We start from the raw sequence: 25908 nt of genomic DNA, 5'->3' as shown, positions 1-25908 counted from the left end.
CGTCCCTTTGCGAGGATCTTCACAAACGTTCGATTATTTCCTCATCATTCTACATTTACGTTGAAAACGCTTACTAATGAGTGCGTTATTTCAAGTGTGCAAATCTAGGGCACAACAGATTCAGCAACAAGAACAAAGGGCGATTTAAAACTGACCTTTTCGTTTTCGGTGCAAAGGCGTTCGAAAAAGCAGTGAGGGACATTGATTTATCGAGTTTTGTTTTTTATTTCATTCAACGTGACATTGGAGTCCGCGGTGGTCGAATACAACGAATATTTTCATGCATGCTACGTATATGACGGTCGGGGAAACTCTTCAACAATTCCAGTAATTCTCCAATTCTGTTACCCGCCTAATTTGCAATTCGTAGTTTTTCATTCTACTCCAATGATTCGTGAAATCAAAAATTGGTCAATTACAAACGTTATTTTCGTTCATTTCGTTGCAAACTTCAGCGTCCTTGATTTTAATGAATAGCAGAAAAATTTATTCGGATGCCTTTCGGGCTCGAACTCGTATCCAGGCACCAACGACACTCGAACGATCAAGGAATGCATCCACAAATAGAAATATTAATCTTTACTTAGTATGCGGAGAAAAAACAGTCGCGGAGCGATTCCAGATCGATAGTTGTGCAATAGTTGATCATTAATTATCGAGCTGCAAAGTGATCACGACCGAGATTTACCTGGAATTTCACATTTTTTTCCTCTCTATCGCAATTTTCCTCGTTGTTATAAAATCGAAGGAAGCCCTGATTTACACAACCATTGCGCAGTCGCTGCGTACGATGGTACGCTGTCACGAATGGCAAGTTGTTTCATGAAAATTTCCACCTTTGAGCTATTGTGCGCATTCCATATTTTGCGATCTTTATCAACTCCTCTCGGTATCACCTTCCTCTCCGTAAAAAATCTCGACACGATTTGCAACGCGCGAATATCCACTTCCGGTGGTTCAACGTCATTAGAGTCATTGAATTACCTGCTCGTGACAAAACTGTGATAAAAACAAAAATCCAGAATGCTCTGAACACCGTGAAGTGGTAAAACGAACGAATCAAGGATTTTTATTGTTATTTCGACTTGTGAGTAAATGTGATTGGATATTTTTCGAATTATAATGACGCTGAAGTTTCCAACGTTCGAGTCCAACGAAATGATCGAAAAAAAGCCTCCAATAATTCCAGTATTCTCCAATTTCGTTCCCTGACGAATTTCCAATTCGTAGTTTTTCCACTTGCAACTGATACTTCGTGAAATAAAAAATTGGTCAATTACAAATCGTTTTTTCTTTCATTTCGTTAAACTCCAACTTTGCAAACTTCAGCGTCGTCGAATTATACCGAATCGAATAATGAAACGAGAAAGCAATCGGAGAAATATTAACTAATAATTTCGTGGAACTATTGGGCGCACTTTTGAGACGGGAAATTCCCGGAGAAACCGTAGCGAAAAAACCGACTTCTTATCCAGTTATCCAAAGTCTCGATACGCAGATTTATTCGAAGAATAAAACGCTGTATTTCTCGTTTAATGAAAAGGTAGAAAAATTTCCACGAAGCTGACAACGGGGGAAAAATATTACATTTTCCTCGTGACGCCCGAAGCAAAGTTTCAATAATGGATCATCGTCGAACGTTGAATAAACGATCAAACAGTTGTCAGTGCTATTGGTTAATTGTTTTGCGGAACAAAAAACGACTCAATCACTGAATTAAAAAAACCGAGAAAAAACAGCCTTTATTTGTAGAGAATAAAAATCAACCTCATCGATTCAATCAACAATAAAAATAACTCTTGACATTTTTCTCTTTGCCATTACTAAATGCTTATTAGATTTAACCCATAAAATACCCATCGAGACTTTACTTTGAAATTATATGCTCATTAACGCACCATTAAGGAAGTTCACGAGAATATAATGGAAATCGAAAATTCCAACTTTAAGAGTTGAAATTTGGAAATATCCTAGAAATATACAGCGTGCATCTACTTCCGGAATTATCGTAGAGCCTACCGTCTAGTTATCGAGAAAACAATTAACGAAAATCACATTTTTTTAAGGGTTTTACAGACCCTTACGGCAGACACACTTCCTGTGCAAAGTTTTGGACCCAATGAAACAGGACCCTCCCAACTTTGAAGAGCCAAAAACATTTGAAAATGACTTTGGAATGGAAAAAGAAAAACACTTATTTGAGGATAGCGAGTAATAACGACACAAACGGTGGAAGGTTTGACGACATCATGAGCCAGCTGGTTTGAAATATAGATATGCATGCGCATTAGGGTGTGTCGAAAATAATCGATATTTTTTTTTCGGGCTCCACAAGCATTTTTCTTCTTATTATGCCAAACGATGAAGCTAGCCGGAAGGACAGCGCGAAATTAAATTATTCGGCCGGCCCACCCCATACTTCAATTTTCCATAAGAATAACACGTAAAAAAAAAACTTCGGTAAACATTGTTCCATATAATCTGTAAAAAAAATTGCACAGATATTCTACTCATGTATTTTTGTAGAGAATTGAATTCCCTACAAAAAAAGTCCTTAGAGTCTTTGGCCTAAAACCAACCGTTCAACGGGTGCAGCGGTTTGAAGTTTCTAACGTCACCTAGCCAGATTTCGCATGTATCATTTTCTATTTTCGAGGTCGCTCCTTTTAATGCTGCTGCTTAAAATGGATTGAAAACTATTTTTAAGTATAGTTTTTCTAAAATAGCTTCTAGGATTGTTATCTAGGCAAAAATATCGGGTACATACTGTTCTCATTTGTTTGAATGAACGACATAAATTGTTTGTCTTTCCATTATTTTTTTGAATAAATTATGAAATTCAATTAACCAAACCAAATGCACAGATACAAATATACATAGGAAGAGAGAGAGAGAGAGAGAGAAAACAGTTCAATTTATTTCCCGTGCTTACAATTGAATTGATTGAATTATTATAACTACATGTTGACGTAATACCGAACCGTTTGAGCACTGTAAGCGCACACCTTGGCGTAATGCCAAACCGTTTCAGTCTAAAATTGCTACTTTGTTGCTTAGTTTTTAAAAAATATAAAAAAACATAGGCTTCAGCCCAATTTAAACAGCACCGTTAAAAGAAGCGACCTCGAAAATAGAAAATGATACATGCGAAATCTGGCTAGGTGACGTTAGAAACTTCAAACTGCTATAGCCGTTAAATGGTTGGTTCTAGGCCAATGACTCTAAGGACTTTTTTGTAGGGAATTCGATTCTCTAGAAAAATACGTAAGTAGAATATCTGTACCATTTTTTTTACAGATTATATGGAACAATGTTCACCAACGTTTTTTTTTCACGTGTTATTCTTATGAAAAATTGAAGTATCCGGTGGGCCGGCCGAAATAATTTTATTTCGGGCTGTCCTTTCGGCTAGCTTCATCGTTTGGCATAATAAGAAGAAAAATGCTTGTGGAGCCCGAAAAAAAAATATCTATTTTTTTCGACACACCCTAATGCGCATATAAACAGAAAATGGCTGTTGTCACATTTTTCTTAACGATTTTACTACGAAAGTATTTTAACCGCTAATTATTTTAATAATTGCGAGAATAAATTTTAATCGGTTTATTTGATGATGAAAAGAGCAAAAAAGTTCAGTTGTTTTTTTAATCACAAGACGACGCTGAAGTTCGCAACGTTGGAGTCCAACGAAGGAAAAAAACATTTGTAATTCACCAATTATTTTTTATTTCACGAAATATCGGTGCAGCTTGAAGAACTACGAATTTCAAATTCGACAGGCAACAAAATTGGAGAATTACTGGAATCATTAGGGGTTTTTTTACATCATTTCGTTGAACTCCAACGTTACAAACTTCAGCTTCATATCACAAGTAACCCACGATCTTCCTTAAATATGAGATTTCGAATGACTTTTGCCCACTGTAAGATCGCATGTCGGGGATTATTTCATTTCGATCGTCCTCCGCTCACTTAAACTCCATTTTAACGATTTTCATAAGTGCCATGTTTCCAAGAAACCCTTCAAGAGTGTTGCCTACAGTCGGGCTTTACTAGCGCACTGCTGTATCGAATTGTCGCACAGAGCCAAAGCAACAGCCCAAGGAACGAGCACGACACAGGCTGCCACATTTTCACAATAATTTAACGTTACCAAGAGCTCAGAATAACTGCTGTTGTTACCCGCGCACTCGGCAGTCAATGTGCGGTTCCCCAACCGAGTATTGACCTCCCTTCGGGCCGCTTCGCCGATCGCCAAAGCCCTGCCGACCTCGCATTTATCGTCAAGATTTATTTTATTTACTCATCTTGTGAGTCGACTCAACGAGAAATTTCACGAATTTTCAAATTCCCTTTACTAGAATTTTGAAGCTGAAAAATTTTCATGATCAAAGTACTGCGAATGCAGTCGTTATTAATTTATCAGTGACAAGTTGAACCGTACAAGCAAGTGCTTCCTTTTACCTGTCGGATCAGAAAAAAACGATGTTTGAACCGCGGCTACAGTGTCGTCGTTGGAATATGAAAAAAAAAATAAACAAATAATGTAAAGCAGAAAATTTGAAAGTCAAATACGAAACCGAAGAACACACAATAAACAAGCGACTAGTGGCAGTTATGAGTTTAAGGATCAGGGGGTTGCAGAAAAAAAGGCGATCGATTAGCTCCTTTCATCTATGCGCCATAACGTGTGCCAGACGACCTTGAGAATCGTAGCGATGTACATGCCCGTGTGCGCGCGTGTTTATATACGCGAGCAAAAGCTCGTGTGGTAAACGGAACGGAAGGGTATAGAATTGTTTACAGAGTGTAGGGAGCGTCCTGAGCAAAACAGCACGACGACTTCTGCATTGCGGACATTCGCTTGTCCTTTTGCTGCCGAGCCCTAAGCTCAGAGTCGAGATAAATGCACCTCCACAGCGCGAGAAATCGAAGAGAACTTTTCATTCAACTTCCAAAGAATAAAGGAACCCTTGCATCGACCTTGAACATAAAACGCACGTCACGAATACGATCTCGCGCCTCGAGCGATCGTTAATTCGATATGCCTGAGCCACTCGTATGTAACTTACGTATGTTCGTAATCAGATCAACGAGGAAGCTCGGCCGTTTTTGTAGCTGCTGTGACGTATCGATCATTCCATGTCAAACGGAACTTTCAAAACGTCCGGAAGGCTCCGTTTCGAATGAAACAAGCAATTTTATGTTTTCACATTACGAAATAAAGATGCGTGAGCAACGGAGACGGAATTTTAAGAAACATACCATTTTTCAAGTGAAACGATTTTTGCGAATTGTGAGAATTATTGGGACGAGTAAAAATATGACGCTGAAGTTTCCAACGTTGGAGTCCAACGAAATGATCGAAAAAAACTCTCCAATAATTCCAGTAATTCCCCTATTTTGTTCCCTGACAAATTTGCGATTCGTAGTTTTTCAAGCTGCACCAACGATTCGTGAAATAAAAAATTCGTGAATTACAAACGTTTTTTTCGTTCATTTCATTGGACTCCAACGTTGGAAACTTCAGCGTCGTGTAAAAACCGAATGAATTACGAGTGTCTCAGTGAGAATTGAGGAAGTTTTCAGGAAGTAAATTGACAGTGAAGTTGGAAAGAAAAATTTATCAATGAGTTTGTGATAAAACTACTTCAAATGGGACGACCCATATAGAAGTTATGTGATTCTGAATTGTAACATGTATCGCGTTCGTATCGTATTCTCTGATAAGATAGTACGAATGCATAACGGTTATTACAATACGTGAAACTGTACGCGTGAAAGGTTTTCCCTTTCGATCGATCTTTCATTATGTTCCAACTTTGTATTGTTAAGATTTTGTGGACAGAGGCTTGAGCTGTTCGATCTGCATATTCAACGAGGTCTTTCGAGTTGATGATTATTTTGGAAAAAAATTCTTTATTGAGTATCACTCAGTTCGGATGAATTTCCGAAGCTGGAACCCGCATCTTTGCGGTTTTTATTTTTATCATTATTTTTGACATTTTCTCAATTTAGAGGTTTCTAAGTTTTTAGTTTTTGTTGTGCAAAAGTATCCTGTGAATCGGACCCATTCAAGCTTTTTTTCGCGAAAGCCTAATCTTCGACACTTCTCGTACGAATTTCCGAAATCGAAGTTTGTTTGAGCTCTAGAGAAAATGAAAGGTTCCATCCTCGGTGGGGTCGGTATTTATTTTTATTGATATTGAATCAATCAATTTTTCATTCGCGTATTGATTCATTGAAATCTGAATTGAGAAAGAAAGAAATGGATGTAAAGTTTTGAAATGTCTATAGTGATGAACGAAACCAAAAGTGTAAACAATAACAAAGTACGAGGAACAGCTGTAACGTTGAAAGTAGAGATTCACTTCGTGGTCACGCAACGGGGCTAGAGGAGAAGAAACAAAAGGTACGAAACGTGCGATCTGCGGTTGCGATTCGTATAAAATAGCGCCGGTAAAAAATTCTCCGTCACTATACTTTTCCCATCATTCCATTCGAACCGGAGTCCCATGTGCTTGTGTAAATTTATTTGACTACGGTTCTGAGAATATTTTCATCAATGATTACTTTCCGAAAGGGATTGTCAGAAACTTATTTCTCAACGGTATTTGTTCAGGAACCATTTGTGCAGTGACTGTTGACAGTTTTGAAAAAAAACGCTATTAAAAGATGAGTCAATTTATTTTCATCCCAACGATGTATTTTTTTATAATAATAATTTATCACTCCGATGACCGTAAGTTCGAAAAGTAACCGTAAACAAACTGCCCATCAGTTATTGGGTCGAAGTATTTTATCGAACACAATTTGGGTTAAAAAGATTTCAGAATTTGGACGTGCATCAGTAGGACCAAACTGACTGTGCACCGTGACTGTGAATAACTTCAGTGCGAATAACATAAACGTTAAAAAAGAAACAAGTAAACAAAAGACTCGTTTCGACTCACAGCAAAACGAGCTATCCATGAGCGAAAATTACGAAAAGTTTTTGCGTATTTGCAGACAATAAAAAATGAAGTATAAAATCTCGACTTACCAAAGGGCTCGGCCACTCGTAAGTAGATGCTAAAAAACTGCGATGCACTGCATTATGTGTGATGTTTAAATGACGATCATTTACCAAGATTAATAGAGTGAAAAAAGAAAACAATAAATTGAAACGGCAACAATGAGCGATCGAAGTAGTACGTATTACTGTGGGAAAATAAACTGTATTCGAGTCGCTTAACACACTCTCGAGCTTCAATTCTACAGCAAGTGTGCGTGTGTTTTTAACGTTTTATTATTTATCGTTGGAAAAATAGTCGCGACACTCGGTTTCTAGATACGACGAAAAACTCTGTTGTATGACAGTGCGACGACGATAAACCCGGCTTCTAGAAACTATCACGAGTGATTGATAGAAAACAATTCGAAAAGAATTCTCGAATGAATGAGCGAAGGAAAAAAATACGCGAGGAACGAAGCACGACAGTCGAGTACGAACTCTCGCAGATGAATACAAGTACGTATGGGTTTTTTGGTTCTACCAGCGAGACACGAGTGGCCAAGGGGTGAATTTTTAGACTCTGCGCATGCGCCACTGCAGCAACCCTCGGTTACTCTCGAACGCGCTCTGTCGGAATTTTCAGAGTCGAACTATTTTCCCGCGGATAATTTTGAACTTTGACCGACCTTACCTAAAAGTGATTGAAACGATTGCATTCGCAACGAAATATTTCGCTAATAAGTAACCAACCTTTTTCGTTTTCAAGCAACTGAATTCCTTCGTTTATCCAAAGATTCATCACGCATATCAAACAAAATGTACGAACATGCAACGTTATCTCCGAAACGTGTAAGAATGTTCCTCAATAAATTAACCCTCCGGATAGCCGATCGTTCAGGAATACGTAAATCTTTCACAAGCATGTATCGTTGAACAATCACCGGGAAGAATTATATATTCGTGATATGCACATGAATTCTCAACTACGCCATTGAACACACTATTTCTTGAATATGGCTACAACAACGATAATAGAAATTACAAAAACGAGTCGCATTTTCTACTCCTATGTAGTTGCACAGAAAATATTCATTGCACGGTCGTCCTACAAGACTTGTTCCGTCCTCCTCCCTGTCAGTAAAAAAATCCAACTTCGCAGATTTCAGGGTGCATAATTGCTTCGAGCCATCTATAGTACGATCAAGTACAACACACTGCCCTAAAGTTCAACGAAGAAAAAAACTCTCTTTGTCTTTTTCATTCTTCATCTTTTTTCCTGTACGCTTCTTTCGTTCTTGTGAATCCACATTAAACCGTCTAATAACTGAATAATAATTTAATAACGTAATTCCCTTGGCTCCATTGTTAATCACCGGAAGGAGCAGTATATATATATAGACTACTCTTCGTCTCATATATGTATTCTTGTATATTTATTCTTGAATAATATATGATGACGCCCGTACAGCACCGAAATCGTAAAGACGTATTCAAGACGTCTATACGATGTTTTCACGTCTAAAAGACGTCTTAAATATGTCTTTACCAGTCTTTACGATTTCGATGTTGTACGGGCGTTTTCACAACTGCATTCGAACCAACTTCACGTTATATACACATTTAATTATATGTACGGAAGTTCTTGCTCATGAATTATTTCGAGCTCAGCTCCAGCTGACTTGTGTCGTCATAAACCTGGAAACTGGTAATACTTTAATCGTTACAGACTTCGTACTGTCTATATATTTTTTGACAATTTATGAGTTCTTCCGCGGGTACAAAGTAGGTCACAATTTGTGTAATAATGATCATAAAATTAAATAGAGGAAAAGGAGTTTGCTCAATTTCAAGGTATGAATTTAAATAAAATCATTCATGAGATAAGAAGTTACTTCACGATAACCCTCAGAATTTACTTAGAAAAATATATCTGCATGCGGAAATCCAAATTTTGGACATTAATCACGGATATTAATTAAACATGGATTCTCCTGCAAAGTTGGCTAGTACAATCAATTGTTAAAAAAAAATTCTTAAATTCTTAAAAAATTGATGCGCGTCACTTATTTTCTATAAATTGTAGGTGGCGATCGTAACCATGAACATTTTCTAATAAACAGTAATGTTTGCGGTGTTTTTTTCTGGAATTTCTAGAATGAAACAGTGTATGAAAAGAAATAATAATAGATCAGAATTTCCACAGAATACTTGATCCGTCCAAGGTCCTATGAAACAATGCTATAATTTCATGAATAAAAATAATTGCATTGATCGCAGATCCTATTCTATCGAGTATACATGGCAACCTAGCCTTATCTCAGTGACACAAACCAACCGAAGCCGTGCAGCATCTTTTCGGATATATTTTATTTTGTGACACACGACTACAACACAGGCATAAACCAAACAAAAATAATCGGCAAAAATGACAGAAAACAATATGTACATACCGCCAATGGTGAAAAGTGAAATTTCTGACGAATCCGAGTACGATGCCGAACCTGAGGAATTCAACATTTACAAAAAAAAATATCAACTTTTGCTAGACAGATGCGAAGTTTTGCAGCAGGTTAGCTAATACAGTCATGTGTCACAAACTTTCTCACCTCTACGATCAATTTCACAATTTAATTATCCTTAACTCAATGTTATGTCCAACGCAGGACAACGAGAGACTGGTTTATCGAATTCAAAGAGTCAGAAAACTGTTGAAACGAACGAGAAAAGAAAAAAAGTAATGTTCCATAGGTTATGTTTGAAAACCTGTTTTCTAGGTTATGTTTACAATTTATAGAGTCAGTTTCAATTTACTTATTATTTCCGAGTAGATTTTTGATCGACCGTTTGGATTCTCATGGTGATCGATGGCGAGAAGCACCAATGGGGGTATTAGAAGAAAATAGTGTCTTTCAGACTGCCTTAAAACCTGAAAAACCAACAAAATCTAGCATACAGGCCGTGAAAGAAGAAAAACCAAAGAAAGGAGCAAAACGGAAAAGCGGGAAGGCTGATCCGAATGCTCCCAAGAGACCGGCCAATCCTTTCTTCCAATTCTGTCAAGAGCAGAGACCCAGGGTTATGGAAAGACTCGCCGGTGAACCTGAACCAAGTAAACAAGAATTGACGAGACAACTCGCCACTACATGGAAATCACTCACCTCCGAAGACAAAAAAGTTTGTACTCATTGCGATATCACGATATTAATTCAATGGAGAGCTGAAGTATTGTAATTAAAACTGATTTAGAAACAGTTTTCATCCAAGCCATTTCATATACCCTCCAAAAAAAATGTATTGATATTTAAACATAACGCTTATAAATGGGCTTTTCATTTTTTTATTGCGTTTCATTACAGAGTAAAAATTCTGAGGTACTCCAAAAAATTCAAAGATCTGATCACCATTTGTAAATTATTTTTTCAGATAAAATGAAAATATGTGGATTCTTCGTATATTGGTTGTCCATTATGAGATAATAATTACTCGGAAGTACTTGTAATCGCTTATTCGAAAAGCTAAAGATTTAAACTCACCCCAACATTGACAAAAATTTTCAGATGTTATTTGTACAATATATTAATCAAGCAATTCGTTTACGCACACATTCGAAATTTGGATAAACATTTTTTTTTTGTATTTCAGGTTTATTACGACATGTATGAACGTTCCAAGGAAAAATACGTGGCGGAAATGCAAATATACAATAAAAAAGTGGAAGACGTGCCTTCCCAGCCAACATTAAACATAACTTAAATAATGGAAACATATCTGTAAATACGAAAAGGAATTATTTTATCTCTCAATTCTATAATCACGGATTTTTGAGTGATATACCGATTAAAAAGAATAGCTATACGAATCGATTTGATTGTTTTTAAAAATGGAAGCAAATTATTTATTATTCTCTGGACATTGTGCGTTTTAGGCATATAAAAAAAAAAAACAAAAAAAAAACAAAAAATTTGAAGTCAAGACGAAATTCCATTATGCTTTGAAACTATCCTTTTCCTTGCGCAAAGATCTCATGGTTTCAATTGGATCGGTTGTCTGTGCATGTTCCATCACACTCGCCTCGTTAACACGCATAAACGGATTTGTGAGTTTCTCTTCAGCAATCGAACTTGGTACAGTCGGAGTTTGTGTTTCACGCTCTTTTATCGCCCACTCCAACTTTTTCTGGATCGCTTCGTTGTTCGGTTCGACCGCGAGGCCGTACTTCAAATTCGCGCACGTGTATTCGTGACCACAAAACACTCTCTATAACAAAAAAAAACACGCGATCTTAAATCACCGTATAATACGTTCGTACTTTTCACTTCATGATGCATAATTCAATCCTGACATGGTTTTAATTCTTATTTGTAGACCCATAAAAATAAAAACCAATGGAAAAAAAATTTATTAGAAAATCCATAGAAGTACTTCTTCAGTCATTCGAACGTTTCGGATATGCTACAATACATCGTTCATTGTTTCATCTTTTCAAGTCCATTTGAATTTCAACCCTCTACTACGCTTGAGGTCTTATACATTGTAGGTCACAGGTCAACAAATTATAGCAATCTTTTTCTGTAAGCCTCTCACCGTCTCGCCAGGTAGAGAACCGAGAACTTTGTTGAGAGCTTTGTGCATTTGCTCAGGAGTTCCTTCGAAAAATCTTCCACAACCACCAATGAAGAGAGTGTCACCTTGAAAATAATTTAATAATTCTAGTAAAAAAAAATTCTGAGCAATGACAGAAAAAAGCTTAAAATGCACAAATTGGGCATGTCTCTTGACATCTGTACACAAAGTGTAAATGAAAAAGTTGAAAAGTAGTAATTCAGTAATGATAATACTTTTACTTTTTTTTTTAGATAATGGCGAAACAACTGAATAATCTTCATTTCCTTAATTCTAATAATTAAATGTTGTACCTGTAAATACAGAAGGTGTGTCTTTCTCTGGTCCAGTGACATAATAACATATGTGACTCGTTGTATGACAAGGTGTCTCTAAACACTCCACTTTCAATTCTCCGACATTGATTATATCACCGTGCTTCACTCTGCAATTTATTGCTTCGATTCTATCATCCCCACCATATACATTTAAATTTTTGAATTTCCTGCACATATTCTGATTTCCACCAGCATGGTCCCAGTGGTGATGGGTAGTAAGAATTTTTGTTAAATTAACATTGTGTTCTTTAACAACAGAATCTATAACATTTGCATCAACGGGATCGACGACTGCAGCTTCATTTGTTTTTGGATCAACGATCTAAAAAAAAATTATAATAAAAACATTTCATTTTAAATGAAAAATTCAAATTAGAAGAAAAAATTATAATTTAAAAGTATTTAGTGACGCAGCAGAGTCTCGATACCAAGTATCAAAAAGATCATTTGTGATTTTGAATTGAGTGATTTTTCGTCACTTCTAAATTTTCTTATCCTCTCAACATTTCAAATACTAAAAACATTATTAGAATACTAGATTGCGTACCAGGTACATGAAATTGTCTTGCAACGCAGAAAGAACATGAATTGTCGCATCCTTTGACTTGATTTCTGTAGTTTGACTATGCATCCTGCCAAAACCGTTAGTACTGATACTTTTTGCTGTAACAATCAATTAAACACACACCCAACATAAATAAATATACCAGAGCTTCGGAAATTCGATGAATAAGGTAAACAATATGTTTACCCTTAAAATATGCGCACGTGAGTTGTTTCTCGAGCCAGGTTGGGCAAGCACGTAATGCAGCGTTAAACATATTCGTTTTGTTCCTAAAGAAACTCTACGAAGTTTTCAATGACTTTACACTTCGACGCGACTACTATTGCTTATATATGTCACGAATGATTGTGCATCGTGATAAGGAGAACAAAAAAGTAATGATTGACGTGTGGATGGAGCGATGGAAAATTTTTCGTATCGTTACTTGCCTGGTACCGGGTAACGACTGCTACTGCTTGGCAAAGGAACACTGACCTCTGCTTCGCTCGTTACCAGACTGAGTGCAGAATGAAAATCATAACAACACAACAAGAAAGTGGGGACGGTGGAGAAGATGAAAATGGCCGTCGTCTCATCTGACTGAGCCGGTCAGACCTCAAATTAGAACGACGAATTCCCTGTTATATAAATATTTTTATGCCACATTTTATCGAACATTAATATTCAAATAAAAATACTGTGAACACTATTTATCACCGAAACAAATTCTAGTTGTCATTTGAAGTGTGCTTCATACTTTTAATTCCCAGGTGTCAATAAAACCTCTTGACTCAATGAACAGCTGATCGGAACAACGGCACTACAGAGGACGAACCGGCGAAAAGTATATTTTCAAACATTTCGAGGTGATTGACTTCGCTTTTGATTTTATTCTTTTTTGCGAAGCAAATAGCGTCTTTTGTATTAAAAAATTGAACTACATCGTTATTTTGTTATGTGAATTACATTAAGAAACAAACGTGTATTCACAGTGTGAATAAAAGTTAAAAGAGGTAGTTTACTTTGGCATTTGTTATTTCCCCTTTTTATGAATCATTTTTTTTTTCATCAATAAATGATTCATCATCCGAATGTGCATGAAAATAATGATTCTACATTTTCCTCAATCTTGGATGAAATCGGACAGCAATTGAACATACCATTTAAGGTTAGCTATGATTGATTGGTTCACAGGATAAAGTTTTGTACTGCAACATGTCAAGCTCATCAAAGGATGTTATGGTTATTGATGACGATGATGACGAATATCATGGTTTGTATTACTTTTTTTTTTATTTATCAGACTGCAAAATTTTGCTTCAAAGCCACATACTAAAAAATGTTTTTTAAATTTCCCTGAAGATAATTTAATCAATTTCTTCAACTCACAATTCTTGTGATGGCTTTCCTGCATACTTATTCACTATACTCCACTTGATTTAAATTACTTTGTTAAAAAGACAGCGAGTCACCTTCCTATCATATATATTAATTAATTTCTCTATTCCCAATAGCGACAGAAGAAGATGAAATAAATGCGATAGACTTTGAGCTTCGTCAAATTGAGCGAGACCTACAAAAGCTGGAAGACAGAAAAAGCATTTTAATCCAACGAAAGCAGAAGCTTCGTGATGACGCTTTACTCAAAAAAAGTCTGTCCGTGTCAAAGAAAAATTGGGAAAAATCAGATTTCTCATGGTCAATGAATCTGAAAAAAACTCTCACCGACACCTTCAAGATAAAGGAGCTCAGAGAATTACAGTTACCGACTATGAACGCTACAATGTCAGGGGAAGATGTTATTTTGGTTATGCCAACAGGAGGGGGAAAATCGTTGTGTTACCAATTGCCAGCTGTGATAGGAAAAGGGGTAACCATAGTAGTTTCCCCGCTCGTAGCTCTGATGGAAGATCAGCTTCGAGGTTTGCATAAAAACAAAGTGAATGCATTAATGCTGAGCTCGAAGGCTCATAAAGACGATGTGAAATCTGTAATGAACGGTTTAATTGATAAAAATTCGACTTTGAAATTAGTTTACGTGACTCCTGAATACATGGCAAAGTCGAATCGTTTCATGGGCAAACTGCAAAAAGCATTTGAGCTCAATAGACTCAATAGATTTGCCATCGACGAGGTTCACTGTTGCAGTCAGTGGGGTCATGACTTCCGCCCAGATTACAAATTTCTCGGCATTCTCAAATCAATGTTCCCAGGCGTTCCTATTTTAGGTTTGACTGCCACAGCGCCAGCAAAAATAATCGTGGATGTTCAGAAAATGCTGGATATTCAAGGCTGCCTGGTACTTCGAGCATCATTCAACAGACCGAATTTGTACTACGAAGTACGACGAAAACCATCCGACAAAGCAAATTGTCTTTCGATGATTGAAAATCTCTTGAAAACTCGTTTCGAGGGTAAATCCGGTATAATTTATACGACCACCATAAAAGAAGCAGAACAACTGACCTCGGATCTTCGAAGCAAGGGATTGAAATTGGGTTGTTACCACGCGATTCTCGAGGCTGACGTTAGAACGAAAGTTTACAACAAGTGGATCAACGGCGAATATCAAGCAATCGTAGCGACAATCGCCTTTGGCCTTGGTATCGATAAGCCCGATGTGCGATTCGTCATTCATCACTGTATCTCCAAATCTATGGAAAATTTCTACCAAGAGAGCGGACGAGCAGGGAGAGATGGAAGAAAAGCAGCATGTATAGTACTTTATCGGTTGCCTGATATATTTCGTCTCAGTACTATGGTTTTTCAAGACAAAGTTGGCCTTCAGAATCTCTACAAAGTTCTCGAATATTGTCTCGATCCGACCACGTGTCGCAGGAGTCTCATTGCGACCCATTTCGAAGAGAAATGGTCTCCGAGCGATTGCTCTCAAATGTGCGACCATTGCAGACACAGTTGTAAAAAAAAATCTGTTGATGTTGCACCTTATTGTCGACAATTGTATCAAATAATGACTAAAGCTGTCCAAAGCGAAACGAGACTCACACCTCTCAAACTCATTGATGCTTGGTACGGAAAGGGTGCTACGACTTCCAGAGTCTCTTCAGTTCCGGTACCAAAATTCAGTAGAGAAACTGGTGAGTCCATCGTCGGTCATCTTCTTGTTAATGGATATCTTCAGGAAGACTTTCACTTTGCCGCTTACTCTACTATAACTTATCTCAAACGAGGACCCAAATCCGGACTTGCACTTAACAACAGCCACGTAATCATGTTCGATTGCGATGAAAATGTTAAACTGTAAACTCTTTCTGGACGTGAAATAATGTACATTTGATTTACAGTATTATAAGTTATTTGAAATATAGCTTTTTCTAATCAAACGTCATTTTTTAATACAAGAGAAGCAATAGAGCGAATGGAAAAATGTTAAGCTTCATCATTCGGAAAGGTACATTGAAAAATGTTTTTCAGTAGGAAAGGAATAATTCTTATTTTATTCGTCGTCGGATTTCTTCTGCCTGAAGAGCCTTTGAAAAAAATGTGATCCAATTCTCCACGATGTCGACTCATCACGACACTTGTAATTTCAAGATTATTTTATACTTTTATAAAATTATTTTTAAAATTTATTTATCAAAAGGCTACTTTCATAAATGTAATTCGTATTTTCAATATTTTTTTCTTTTGAATGTCTTTGTACGATGGTCATTTTCAATCATCAAGTCGCAACGTGCTTCAACGGTAACACGCTTGCAGCGCTGCCGGCAGCAGATTTTAGAGTAGTACCGCCTGATTTCGCGGCAGCAGGAAGTGACGTCAATGACGTGTGCAGTGTGCAGCAACCATCCGACGACGATTCGACCCTAGACTCCAACACCAGGATAATTAATCACCCCACGTTGTTGAGAAAGCAAACGTAATTTTGACGTTTTTTAAAAACTTTCTCATTGTTTTAGATTTTTTATATTCAATTTTCATCGAAAGTAACTTTATCATATATCGTTCTCTTAGTTGTCAAAAAAGAGAGAGAATGGCTTAAATTAAACGCCATAATCACCTACGATAGAACTTTTATGCTGAAAAGAAAATTTGAGTAAACGGAATCTAGAGTCAATATTTCTTGGAGGGATTAAATATGAATATATTGAAAAAATGGCGACGACTTGACGTTCAAGAATGAGGGGAAATCGCCCGATTTCGAAAATACACGTCTTGCCTCGGTCGGTTGAAAATTTCCGTCTGATACTTGACGCCATGTACTTTTAATGATATACATTCAGTTTTTTGTTCATAGTCATAAGTGAAATAAAAAATATTTCCAACTTAAATTTAGAGACTGAAACGTTTAGGTATTAAAATGTCCTTCGATACCTGTCCCTGTACGAAGAAATAAAATAAGAGGGTAAAAGAATGATGTGGAGGAGGGCGAACGAGGAAAACATGCCAACCAGTTGCTCCACAGTTCTGGTGGGATGAATTCTTTCAAGTATTTTTTCAAGGTAAAAGTAGTTAATGGAAAAACTCGTATCCACAATTCAACCCAGTGTAAACGCGGACGAAGAAACCTTGGAGATTTGACGAGAGGACAGAAATGATTGAAAAATAAATAGGAAATGGAGGAAAGAGCAAAGGGATCAATAAAAAAGAGGAGGATGTGGTTTTTGCGTGGATGCGCGACGGGGTATGAGAGAAAGGTTGTTTGATCGGGTAGTAGGGCAACACGTAACTATATAACCCTACGGGATCAGATGGAAATATTGATCCTGGATAGCGTGTAGCACCGCTGCTCAGTGTGGGTGTGTTTACGTGTTTCTCGTTCGTATGTTGTCAAAGCGCGCAGCAACGAGCGTCAGTACCTTCACAACCATTGGCCGAGAAAAGTCTCTTCTTTCGCCGACGTAAACAATAAATTATCGAAGACTCGGTAGAGTCTCGGGACGAGCACATTGTCTGTTTCATTTCCTCAAACAGACGTGTCAAAAAAAAAGCAAAGAAACTTGATAGTTCTTTTTAGAAATATTTTTAAACGCGTTACGATGATCTTGATAAGAATTTTGTGTTTAAAACAAGCTCGGATGTCATATAAATAAATATAATCGTGACGTCGATTACGTTTGAATAAGCATCGGACTGGTTTTATCTGCCTTGTGTACGAAAGTGAAACCTTCAGGCTCTTCCTAAAATTTTATGGGTTGTAATTAACGTGACCATTTTATCGAACTCGTTTCTCACATTCGAGCGAAAAAAGAGTCGACTAGCTTCAACGATTTGTTTATTTTTTCGTTGAATTTTCACAAAATAAATTCGCAAACAAATGGGTCTTCAAAAGGTTCGGTTCGGACCGGAATTACATAAAAACATGAATTGTGTTCACGATTTGGTAACGTCGCAAAAAAATTTCGGGTCTAACGAATAATCGACGCGTGCTTAAGGGTTGACACAGATGTCGCCAACGATTCTTTCTTTTCGTAGCCTCAGACTTTATCAACTATATGCATATGCAACGAGGCTAATAGACACCGATAACGCATGAAACATATGCGATTGTAACATCAAATATACGAGTGTATGTATATACGTGATGGCTGAAAGTACGAAAATTCGTTCACAATAGAACCGAAAGAAATAATTGGAGCTCAGTCGACCGGTGCTCTCGCTCGGAAAACGTCGTGCAACAATAAAATTTTATCGTGCACGAAAAAAAGATAATCAATTGATAAAATAAGAACTTATTTAAAGTGGATAAACTGCCCAGTTGCCTAAAAATCAACGGAAGAGCAGTGGCGAGCACGTTAACGAAAAATTTGCCATCGATAAATATTCGAAAGCGAAGGAATTTTACAAAACTATTGAATTATCGCTCAAAAATATTTTTTAATAATGAAAACCACTCTCCGATGAACTAAAATATTTGTGAATAATCAACTGAATATTTTCTCGTGTTCCCATCAAATTCAACGTGCCCGAATTTACGTTTGCAATATTTTTGCGAGGACCAAACAATTCTAGCAGATAGTCTCACGAAGGGGGGAGGCAAGTGGAATTTCGAAACGACGTTAAATGGATTCATTTGGAAAGATGAGAATCGGATATGGCGTAGTTTATTGATAAGCTGAAAACTCGAGTCGATTTCAAAGGGACAGTGACACAATTAGCAACAATGCCTCTACCAAGTATTTTGAAAAAAGCTAGCAGTTACATATTAGGTGACGGTAATCAAGACTGTCGTAGGTTATTGTATCAGGATGGTGAAGCCCTTTTTTGTAAAAACAATGTCTGTGTGCACCCACCAACGCTGTTGAGACAACACTGCGACGTCGTACATCATCCCGGTTACATGACATTGACGTGCAAACTGGATAAAAACACGAATGTACCTACACTTCATCTGAGTTGGATACCGAACAGTACACTAAGAAAACATCCAACGACATTGGAAAATCTGACGCCTAAAAAAAATCAACACTGTAATAATCCACACGGTAAAATACCAGAAGAAACGAACGGCGGAAAGTACGAAAACGAGGACGAACGATTGGACGTTTGTTTGGAGGTTAAAGAGCCGATAAGCTGCAGCGATTGCGAGAGGGTATGTTCTGGCGGTAAATCGAGGAAACCAAGCATCGAGAGTGGCGCCACTGCTGAGTCCTCTGACAAACCGGAGACGGAAGACACGGAAAAACCGGGCGTCCCTGGTATATCGGAAATTGATAACCCCGTATCGAAAGTAGACTCGGAACAAACGGATAAGCATAGTGAATCGAATTGCGAGACCGATGAAAAAGTTTCGAATGACGATAAACTATGCAATACCAGAGCTCATCGTTTGCGATCGGATTCACTAGATTCAAGAATTTTCGAAAATGGCTGTTCCGGGGATCGTCGAAATGTGGATACTGGGGACTTGAAAAATTCTTTGCGCGACGATATCAGTGTCAAAAGTCGCAGCATGTCTCTGACATCGACCTGTAGCCTTTCCATTGGGGGATCAACGGATGGTAATCATTGTAAATAATGCTTTCTATTCTCATTTTCTTTTTATATCTAAGATAACTCCTGAATACAAACTTAGTTTTTTCTCATGAATGACACCACTATGGAGCTCAAGTAATTGATCACTAAAGTTCACATGTATAAGCATAGCGTTTCCATATATTTAGGTATACATTCCAGGCATAAGAAATCTGCTTTAATGCGTAATTACTCGATAACTAAGCAGAAGAAAATTTTGAAAAAAATTGTGTTTTCGCACTTGATGTTGAAGAACATTATCGCCAAATTTGATCAATTTATAATTATTTAGACTTTTGTACCATGCATCGTTAATTTAACCACATTAACCCTTACGATAAATAATTGGAAAACTGTAAAAAAAAATAAAAAATAAAAATACTGCAATGTATTTTGAACCTTTAAGAAACGACCATAACAATTTTATTCTATTCGTGTTATTTTTAATATTAAAAAAAATTTCAAAGAAAAGAATGCAGGAAAAATGACATTTTTCACAAAAATTGATGCAGAAATCGTAATTTATAATAAAAAAAAAATCAACTCGTTCTATAAACCTGAGAAATCACGCTTTCAGGTAGTATTAGTTAAATTTGTCACGTTGGGATGGATCGGACCCCAGATCCTCGCACGTTTCTATTTGGTATCGTCGGTCGAAAAACGGCTGGGGTCCGATATACCCCGTGTGACTATTAAGGGTTAAAAAGGAATTCGAAAAAAACGTACAGATAAAATTTTTCCATGCAGCTGAAGAATTTCCCACGTGGATGCGATCCCCAGAGTTGTTGGCTCTCCAGCACAATCTCACGTTTCCCGAGAGCGCAACCGCGTCTCCCGTCACACTGCGTCGTGCACATCGATGTCGACGTTTCTCCGTTGATCTCAGTCAAATGAGATCGCTGAGATTGTTCTTCGCCGATCCTGCGTGTACCAGTGGACAATTGGTAGTGGCGAGTCGTGAAAGTCAGTACAAAATTCTCCACTTTCATCACGGTGGATTGGACAGATTAGCCGCGACGTTGCATCAATGGCATCAACTTCTTTACCCTCGACAAGACACGGATCAAGAAGAAATATTGCCTTATCGGTTCGATATGAAATTCCGTTTTTTTCTCCATCAATCACAGTTGACAATTATTTACATTTTTTTCTCATAAATTACTGTTTCTACTAAAAAACTTTCTTCACCATTTTTTTGGAATATTACTAATTTTTCAACGTTTTTCGAGTTTTTTTCAATTTTTAAACATCGATAATGAACCGTGAAATTGATCGATGACTGACCATCAATTGGGATCTGACAAAATTTGTGAGACATCTGGTGTTGAATTTTCAAACCGGGGGGTACATTCTTCATTAATGCATATCAATTATCATTAGTGTTTTTGCGTAAAATTAAACAAAAAATTGAAGTAGTTGCGTTTTGCAGCTGGCGAAAAATTAAAAAAAATAAAATAAAATAACAAAAAGAGAAGAAATAAAAGAAAAAAGAAGTTTCGATGACTACAAGTTGGACCGAACCATCAGCAAATATAACTTATTGTTAAAACTAGCATTATCTATCCTAAATATTTATAACTAATGCTATATTTACACAACGAGCCATTTTTAATCCCAATATTAGTAAAGTTGAAATGTTCAATTGCTCGCTGCGAGCTTAGATTCTTGTAATTTTTTCAAAAATTTTTTCCTGTTAAAAGTGAATCGAAGGAGTGATAAATTTGGTGGTAAACGATGAACAATTTCTCTATGCGAAGGCACTTCATGGTGTGCAGACCGGAAGTGAGCAGAGACGAGTTGCATCCTGAGGAGGGTCAAGTACCGATGATAACTTCTCTGGCTTGGCAAGATTTGCTCAACGAACGTGGTCAAGTGGAGGAGGATCTTGCGCTCCGAAAAGGCATTTTCTTTGGTGGTCTCGAACCGGGCTTGAGAAAAATAGTTTGGCCTTTTTTGCTGCATTGTTACTCGTACCAAAGCACCTACGACGACCGAGAACAAATCGATGCTATAAGGAGGCAAGAATACGATGAAATTGAGAGACAGAGATACGGAATGAGCCCCGAAGAGGCTGAACGCTTTTGGCGCAATGTCGTTTGCATCGTTGAGAAAGACGTCGTTCGAACTGATCGAGGAAATCCTTATTACGCTGGAGAGGACAATCCTAACATCGAAATAATGAAGTAAACATTTTTAAATCATCCATCGATACGTTATATCGTGAGCTAGACAATAATTAAATGCAGTTGAACTCCAAACAGTAGAAGTGGATTAAAAAAAATGGATTCAAGTGAATTTATGTGACCAACTGAAAGAAAAACTCGATAAAATACTTGCTCAATATGAAAAAAAAAAAAAAACATTGTTTTTCGATCGAATAGTGGAGTTCCCAAAACGAAAGTTCGTTGCTTTCACAAACATCCGAAGAAGCAGAATTTTATAGAAGCAGAATTTTTCGTGCTTCTATAAAAAAACTTTTATTCGATGCTTTCAAGTTCTTTGGTCCATTGGTTCACGTTTGGGTTCTACTCTATGATGAATAAAAATAAACTGTTTTTTCGTCATTGCTGCCATGGGAAAAATACTTTTTTCTTTGAATTTAAATGCGCATTGAAGAAAAATGATCTTTTTACTTCTCGACAGTCTTTTTCAGTTGGTAACATTGGTGAAAATCGAAAACATATTTTCACGCAGTTAACGGACAAAAAATACAGATGACGTTATGTCAAAGTTTTTGTCTTGAGACATTTGTAATTTAAAATTATTCTTCATTGTCACGATGTGGAAACCACGAATTTCCCAACAACAGTAATTTTTACGACGGTCGATCGTGTTTACTTTTCTCATAGGAACATACTGCTCAATTACGCGGTTTACAACTGTCGTCTCGGCTATACACAGGGAATGTCCGACCTGCTTGCACCGCTTTTAGCCGAATTAAATTCAGAGATCGATGCCTTCTGGTGTTTCGCCGGTCTGATGCAGAGATCCGTGGCCGTTTGTACACCGACTGACACAGATATGGATCGCAATTTATGCTATCTCAGAGAATTGATAAGAGTCATGGTGCCCGATTTTTATTCCCATCTCGAAAAACACGCGGATGCGCTCGAGCTGCTTTTCTGTCATCGTTGGATACTTTTGTGAGTATTTCTAGACGTTAAAGTTACTCAATCCTTTCACCCTCCTTCCACTGCACCGAAATTCTCCCATTTCAACATTCCTAAGAAGAAAAGAGTCAGCACAATCATCAAAATGACTATTTTTAATCAAGCGAATCAACCAATTTGAAAAAAACACGCATCAAAAGAAATTCTTTTCATGGATCAGACAATTGAATAAATTTATTAGAAAAAGATGATAAGTTTGAGAAAAACTGTTGATTATCAAGCTTCGCCATCGAGTTTAAGCGTTAATTGACCTGCTATGCTTTCAGATGCCTCAAACGCGAATTCCCGACGGAAGTTGCATTAGTAATGTGGGAAGCCTGTTGGGTTAATTACCTCACGGACTACTTCCACTTATTTCTCTGTCTCGCGATAATGTGCGTTTACGCGGACGACGTAATAGCCCAAGATTTACGAACGGACGAGATGTTGTTGCACTTCAGTTCATTGGCGATGTACATGGACGGAAATGTCATAATAAGGAAAGCTCGTGGTCTGCTTTATCATTTCCGCCTTTTGGATCGGTTACCTTGCACTTTGGCGGGCTTGTGTCGTCAGTGCGGTCCGGGTATGTGGGACAGTAGTCACGATCCGGTTATCGAGTGCATTGGTCACGAAGACTCGCCATGCCCGTACGTCGAAAATTACCAATCGTCTAAGTACTAAAACACCAGCGCTGCCACGAGTTCAGAGTATTTTGGAGAGTTCGGTGTTACTTTGTCTTAAACGTAAAAATACGTCTTTATGTCCAAACGAGCTTTTTTAAAACATTTCACGCACACCGAGATTTCTAATAAACTTGGAGTCTTCAGCCAATTGACAATAATTGAGAGAAAACGATTCCACTGTCGCTGAGGTATTGTGAATATTGATTTTCAGCATTAGCGATAGCGAAGAGTCCTCAGCGAACTGTTGGCACAGTGAATTGATTGAAAAACTGTTGAGAAATTTCTTCCCAACTTGAGGAATAAATTTATCGATTTCTATGGACACTGTGTATGCACATTTCAAGGAATTTTTTGAGAAATTTATTGAAAGATCAAGAAAAAAGAGGATTGTTTTGACATTCACCCAACTCTTTCTGTTGGAACGGTCTGTCCATCCCTTTGAAAGGATTGCATTTCAAATAATCGATCGTGACACTTCAATGATGGTTTTTTTTCAGTCCATTACTGACTTGTGAAGAAAAAAACTTTTAGCTCAAACTGTTTGGCAACGACAGATACATTTTGCGAGATTGAGTCAAAATAACACCACGACGATCAGTGTGCTCTGTACTTTTGGCACTGAAATAATGGGATTGAAATTTTATCGCATAAAAATAAAAATAGAACGATCGTTTATCAACGAAAATCCATCAAACACATATCGCACTAGCCGATTTTGTACCTTGCTAGTCCTAAAAACAGTCGCGAACAGCGATTAATATACGAACAACAAAAGATACACCTCAGAGTAGTTCATCATATTGAAAGTCGATCGTACGGTAAACAAAAAGAAGAAGGAAAAACATTAGCAAGTACGAGATAAGACTGAAGCGACCAAAGAGCTCTAAACGAGATTTCGCAAAATTTGAATTTTCCAATTTTACTTTATTTTATTATTCAGTTGTATTAAAATGATGCGACGAGTTCCGCGGGCTACGGTATGATTGTATTCGTTATCGATGGTTCAAGTTTCCATCCTTCGAGGTATTTGGCACTGAAAACTTTCCATGGAAAATTGAATGAAAATTGCACTCTTAATGAGAATAAACAGAAGTTGACAATTTTGATGTTTCACGAAAACAAAAATCGTGAAGAAACTTCGTAACAATTTTTATTTTACGAAAAGATCAATGAAGGATGATAATTGGGCAAATATCATTAAAAATTCATTAAAAAAAAACGATTTTGCTGAGATCTTGTAAAATCAGCTCGAATTACGATGCGAAGAAAAATCCTTCTAACAGCTGAGAATTTGGGCAGAAGAAACAAAAACATTTTTAATTATTACCAAACGGTGCGGGAAAATTGCTCGACACAAAGTGCCAATACTGGTTTGGCACTAAATTCTAACCAATCACCAGGACCTATTAAGATAGAATTAAACAAATGATAACGATAAATGTAGAAAAAGTAAGTGTAGGATTAATACACATACAAATAGAAATATGTATTTATGGAGATCGAAGTGAAATCAAACTTGCCCTAGGAAGGAATATTTCGAACGAAGAAACGCTACCAATTAATCAATCAATTATTTGGAATCGCTTTGGTCAATTAACGACACTGGAGTTCTCAGTTCCAAAGATATACAAAATAGTATAAACAAAACTGAAAAAAATAATAACGAGAGTAAAAAGAGAACGCAACATTAGGGATGAATCGAAAGATTTTTCCTTCCACGATATCTCTGCACATGTGCCTGCCAAAATATTACACTCAACTGAATACACAAAAGCGGAGAGCATGTTACATATATATTATGAATTTTCGCCGAAACATTTTCGCCATGTAATCATCATCATCATAGCGATATAATTAAACTGTACTTTAGTAAATTTGAATTTTATGTAAGAAAGAAAAGGATGAAAAGTCTTATTTTAGATCTCACTCGCTTAAATCTCAGCTAAATATGATACATAAGTTTCGCAGTCGATGTACGTGAATTATAATGTCAATTTTTGTAAAACTTTTTTTTAAGTACGGTCCAAGTTTCGGTTATTATTATTGACACTCGCCAATTTTCGTTACTCTTCGATCAACGATAATATCAAACATGAACTATGTCGTTTTGGAAAGGAAGTTAATGGAGCGATGTGATAGAAAAGAGATGAAAAAAAGTAAAATGGAACAAAAGGATAAACTAAGAGACCGGCGCTTTTACTGTGCTACCTTCTGTTGTTAAAGTCTTGGAGAGAAATCTATTCGTGTTACGATCTTTTACGCCTCAAATCTATCAGTATAAGAGTAATAAAACGATATAAGAGTATATATATATATATATATATATGAATATATATATAGATATTGAAAATAAAACAAATTATATGATCAAATAATAAGCTACGAGTGATTTTCTTTGTTGAATTTATACAGAAATGAAATAAAAGTCGATCGAATATCAGGAGAACAAACAGGTATGTATGTCTCAACGCCAATGAGAATATTCAAGACGAAGAATTTCGAGACTGAAAACATTTCAACTTTTCATGCTTGACATTAGTAAATTAATCGTAATTATTTATCATATGAAATTTGATCGATAATTAGATTGATCGAAATTAAATAATTAAATAAAATTATG

At 36.9% G+C, this 25908-nt stretch overlaps 5 protein-coding genes across 14 annotated transcripts in view; 3 read left to right on the top strand and 2 right to left on the bottom strand.

Moving 5' to 3' along the window:
• The window catches only part of LOC122419048 (uncharacterized), a 30872-nt gene extending 23364 nt beyond the window's left edge, over positions 1-7508 (bottom strand). The window contains exon 1 of the mRNA XM_043433296.1: positions 7043-7508. The gene's annotated coding sequence lies outside the window, so the exon portion shown is untranslated. The remainder of the gene's footprint in view (positions 1-7042) is intronic.
• LOC122419059 (high mobility group B protein 6) lies at positions 792-10875 on the top strand. Of its 4 annotated transcripts, none has more exons than XM_043433322.1 (5): positions 792-1087; positions 9272-9563; positions 9658-9728; positions 9823-10168; positions 10637-10875. In XM_043433322.1, exons 2-5 carry the CDS (start codon positions 9420-9422, stop codon positions 10745-10747), a joined length of 672 nt encoding a protein of 223 aa, XP_043289257.1. In that variant the 5' UTR covers positions 792-1087; positions 9272-9419; the 3' UTR covers positions 10748-10875. The 4 variants fall into 4 exon arrangements, with proteins under 4 accessions (XP_043289257.1, XP_043289258.1, XP_043289255.1 ...); XM_043433323.1 differs by lacking the exon at positions 792-1087 and adding an exon at positions 8545-8699; XM_043433320.1 differs by lacking the exon at positions 792-1087 and adding an exon at positions 8545-8845.
• On the bottom strand, positions 10316-18849 carry tzn (tenzing norgay). Of its 5 annotated transcripts, none has more exons than XM_043433319.1 (5): positions 18733-18849; positions 12482-12597; positions 11911-12256; positions 11579-11682; positions 10316-11251 (listed from the first exon to the last, which is right to left on the bottom strand). In XM_043433319.1, the coding sequence occupies exons 2-5, from the start codon at positions 12563-12565 to the stop codon at positions 10979-10981; spliced, it is 807 nt and encodes a 268-aa protein (XP_043289254.1). In that variant the 5' UTR covers positions 12566-12597; positions 18733-18849; the 3' UTR covers positions 10316-10978. The 5 variants fall into 5 exon arrangements, with proteins under 5 accessions (XP_043289254.1, XP_043289251.1, XP_043289252.1 ...); XM_043433316.1 differs by having other exon boundaries at positions 18824-18845; XM_043433317.1 differs by lacking the exon at positions 18733-18849 and adding an exon at positions 12928-13053.
• Positions 13204-16770, top strand: LOC122419051 (ATP-dependent DNA helicase Q1-like). 2 transcript variants are annotated; one of them, XM_043433301.1, is made up of 3 exons: positions 13204-13344; positions 13673-13751; positions 13993-16770. In XM_043433301.1, exons 2-3 carry the CDS (start codon positions 13694-13696, stop codon positions 15741-15743), a joined length of 1809 nt encoding a protein of 602 aa, XP_043289236.1. In that variant the 5' UTR covers positions 13204-13344; positions 13673-13693; the 3' UTR covers positions 15744-16770. The 2 variants fall into 2 exon arrangements, with proteins under 2 accessions (XP_043289236.1, XP_043289235.1); XM_043433300.1 differs by lacking the exon at positions 13204-13344 and adding an exon at positions 13350-13491.
• TBC1D16 (TBC1 domain family member 16) lies at positions 17208-25595 on the top strand. Of its 2 annotated transcripts, none has more exons than XM_043433299.1 (5): positions 17208-19440; positions 20201-20540; positions 21211-21636; positions 22303-22596; positions 22890-25595. In XM_043433299.1, the coding sequence occupies exons 1-5, from the start codon at positions 18603-18605 to the stop codon at positions 23284-23286; spliced, it is 2295 nt and encodes a 764-aa protein (XP_043289234.1). In that variant the 5' UTR covers positions 17208-18602; the 3' UTR covers positions 23287-25595. The 2 variants fall into 2 exon arrangements, with proteins under 2 accessions (XP_043289234.1, XP_043289233.1); XM_043433298.1 differs by having other exon boundaries at positions 17208-19449.
• The last annotated feature ends 313 nt before the right edge of the window (positions 25596-25908 follow it).

The sequence above is a fragment of the Venturia canescens genome, chromosome 1, assembly GCF_019457755.1.
Source record: "Venturia canescens isolate UGA chromosome 1, ASM1945775v1, whole genome shotgun sequence".
NCBI classification, from domain to species: Eukaryota; Metazoa; Arthropoda; class Insecta; order Hymenoptera; family Ichneumonidae; genus Venturia; species Venturia canescens.
The sequence above is the reverse complement of the archived record's forward strand: the minus strand, read 5'-3'. Positions and strand labels throughout refer to the sequence as shown.

Bases quoted from the DNA above. Each gene is read 5' to 3' on its own strand.
- TBC1D16 (XM_043433298.1), top strand. From the start codon at position 18,603: ATGCCTCTACCAAGTATTTTGAAAAAAGCTAGCAGTTACATATTAGGT. The intron at 20,541-21,210 runs GTTCGATATGAA...CTCTATGCGAAG, and splicing joins GAAGAAATATTGCCTTATCG to GCACTTCATGGTGTGCAGAC. The intron at 22,597-22,889 runs GTGAGTATTTCT...CTATGCTTTCAG, and splicing joins TGTCATCGTTGGATACTTTT to ATGCCTCAAACGCGAATTCC.
- LOC122419051 (XM_043433301.1), top strand. From the start codon at position 13,694: ATGTCAAGCTCATCAAAGGATGTTATGGTTATTGATGACGATGATGAC. The intron at 13,752-13,992 runs GTTTGTATTACT...TATTCCCAATAG, and splicing joins CGATGATGACGAATATCATG to CGACAGAAGAAGATGAAATA.
- tzn (XM_043433314.1), bottom strand. From the start codon at position 12,755: ATGTTTAACGCTGCATTACGTGCTTGCCCAACCTGGCTCGAGAAACAA. The intron at 12,598-12,685 runs GTAAACATATTG...TGATTGTTACAG, and splicing joins CACGTGCGCATATTTTAAGG to CAAAAAGTATCAGTACTAAC. The intron at 12,257-12,481 runs GTACGCAATCTA...ATTTTTTTTTAG, and splicing joins AAGACAATTTCATGTACCTG to ATCGTTGATCCAAAAACAAA.
- LOC122419059 (XM_043433322.1), top strand. From the start codon at position 9,420: ATGACAGAAAACAATATGTACATACCGCCAATGGTGAAAAGTGAAATT. The intron at 9,564-9,657 runs GTTAGCTAATAC...TGTCCAACGCAG, and splicing joins GATGCGAAGTTTTGCAGCAG to GACAACGAGAGACTGGTTTA. The intron at 10,169-10,636 runs GTTTGTACTCAT...TTTGTATTTCAG, and splicing joins TCACCTCCGAAGACAAAAAA to GTTTATTACGACATGTATGA.